Source organism: Dipodomys ordii, unplaced genomic scaffold (assembly GCF_000151885.1).
Source record: "Dipodomys ordii isolate 6190 unplaced genomic scaffold, Dord_2.0 Scaffold19, whole genome shotgun sequence".
Classification (NCBI taxonomy): domain Eukaryota; kingdom Metazoa; phylum Chordata; class Mammalia; order Rodentia; family Heteromyidae; genus Dipodomys; species Dipodomys ordii.
The window spans coordinates 3,234,328-3,236,866 of record NW_012267235.1 but is presented as its reverse complement, the minus strand read 5'-3'; the positions used below and the strand labels follow the sequence as shown (position 1 = coordinate 3,236,866).

Sequence of the window (2,539 nt, the reverse complement as noted above, 5' to 3'; positions counted from 1 at the left end):
CCAAAAAAAAAAAAAATCTGAGCAGATCTGTTTTAAATCACATGATCTTCCCTGTATGGGTATTCTTCCTCCCCCTCCTCCCCCCTTTTCTTTGACTTATGTTGGAATGAAATAGAAGAAAGCTTGAAAACTTGTCTATATGCAATAGTTCCCCAACTCACTCTGTTCAGATTGCTTGGGGATTTCTATTTAAGAAGATTCTCTGATTCAAACTACTTTATAGACATTCTTTTTTTTGGGGGGGGGTCTGGTCATGGGGCCTGAACTCTGGACCTGGTTGCTGTCCCTCAGCTCTTCAGCTCAAGGCTAGTGCTCTACCACTTGGGCCAGAGCACCACTTCCAGCTTTTTTCTTTTTGCTTATGTGGTGCTGAGAAATCGAACCCAGGGCCTCAGGCATGCAAGGCAAGCGCTCTACCACTGAGCCACCTTCCCAGCCCCTTTATAGACATTCTTGAACTGTGGTATACAGGCACAGAAATGTCAATCCCTAGGCTTCATTCTCGAGTTTGTGCTGTAGTCATTCATATAGTATCTATTACACTGTACATGCAGCAGGCTTCCCCGGCTTCTGATGCTAGAGATGCTCTGATCTTCCTTTGAGAAACACTGCTGTCATGCCTTGGATCTTACTAAGAAACAAAGTAGAGGAGCTTCTGATTTTTGAGCATGGAGAATCTGATTGACCTTGCTGTTTGTTTTTAAGGGTTACATTCAGCTTTACTACGTCTCCTTGCAACTAATTACCCACATTTATGTATTGTGGATGACTGGATCTGTGAAGAAGAAATCACAGGAACTGATGCCCTATTAAGACGAATGCTCCTGACTAATAATGCCAAAATTCACTCTCCCAAACAACTCCAAGAAGGTACAATGAATTGGTACTCCCTTACCCCTTTAGTAATATAAGTAGGTACTAAATTAATCAAAATCTTGTGAACATACATACTTCCCTGGGGATATAACTATATTCTGGTGCGTACATTTTAAATAATTTTCCTTGAGTTAAGAAGGTTTTAGTTTTGTTGTTTTTGTGCTGGTCTTAGAGCTTGAACTCAGAGCTTAGGCACTGGTCCTGAGTATTTTTGCTCAAGACTAGCACTCTGCCACTTGAGCCACAGCTCTACCCCTGCTTTTTAATGTTAATTGGAAGTAAGAATCTCAGGTATTTTCCAGCCTGGGCTAGCTTCAAGCCATGATCCTTAGATCTCAGCTTCCTGATTAGGTAGAATGACATGTGTGAGCCTCTGGCATCTAGCTGAGTTAAGGAGATTTAACCTTTTTTTTTCTTTTCGCCAGTCTTGGGGCTTGAACTGAGGGCCTGGGCACTGTCCCTGAGCTTCTTTTGCTCAAGGCTAGCATTCTACCACCTGAGCCACAGTGCCACTCCTGGCTTTTTTCTGTTTATGTGGTACTGAGAAATCAAACCCAGGGCTTCCTGCATGCTAGGCAAGCAGTCTACCACTAAGCCACCTTCCCAGCCCTAACCATTTCTTTTTGCTAGGCCAGCACTCTACCACTAAGCCACCTTCCCAACCCTAACCATTTCTTTTTTATGTGCTTTTATCTTTTTCTTCTTGTTGTTGCTGAGAATCAGATTGACATACGTTTACCTTTTTTCTCAATAAAGTGGTGTGGTTTGAGGAATATCTTGAACTGTTTAGAAGTAAATGTGATGGGGTAACACTTGTTTTCACTGGATAATATCTAAAAAAGGCACTATGAAACTGAAAGAGAGCCACACATATAAACTTTCTCTTAGAAAGTTTAAAGCTAAAAAAGCAAGGTGCTAGAGGCTCATGCTTATATTCTTAAGCTATTTTAGAGGCTGAAAATGGGAGCCTCACAATATTTTTCCAACCCAGGTGGAAAAGTTCATGATACCTGTTTTTGGCCCATAGTTGGGCAGAAAAGCATGTATCTGCCTATCATCCTAAGTTCCATGGAAGTTTGAGGTTGGCAGGATTTGTGTTCCAGACCAGCCTGGGCAGGAAAACTTGAGAGACTATATCTACAAAGGGAAACTGAAGATGCACGTGTGGTCCCAGCAGCCAAAAGTAGGCAGATTGCTGCTCACATGCATGTATGAGCAGGAAGCAAAACTCTATCCTAAAAATAACCAGAGGGCTGGGAATGTGGCTTAATGGTAGAATAGCTTGCATGAAGCCCTGAGTTCAATTCCTCAGTACCACATACACAGAAAAATCCAGAAGTAGCTCTATGGCTCAAGTGGTACAGCACTAGCCTTGAGCAAAAAGAAGCTGAGGGACAGTGCTCAGGACCTGAGTTCAAACCCCAGAACTGGCAAAAAAGAAAAAAAAAACCAACAAACCAGGAACTGGTGGTTCCACCTTTAATTCTAGCTACTCAAGAGGCTGAGATCTTAGGATCTCAGTTCAAAACCAGCCTGGGCAGGAATGTCCGTGAGACTCTTTTTTTTTTTTTTGGTCTGGTCATGGGGCCTGAACTCTCGGCCTGGGTGCTGTCCCTCAGCTCTTTAGCTCAAGGCTAGCACTCTACCACTTGAGCCACAGCAC

The 2,539-nt window shown here is 43.0% G+C and overlaps 1 protein-coding gene across 1 annotated transcript in view; it reads left to right on the top strand.

Moving 5' to 3' along the window:
* Nucleotides 1-2,539, top strand: part of Ints2 (integrator complex subunit 2) — a 45,548-nt gene that overhangs the window by 29,897 nt on the left and 13,112 nt on the right. The window contains exon 15 of the mRNA XM_013013085.1: nucleotides 706-870. Coding sequence (XP_012868539.1) covers nucleotides 706-870 — 165 coding nt within the window. The remainder of the gene's footprint in view (nucleotides 1-705; nucleotides 871-2,539) is intronic.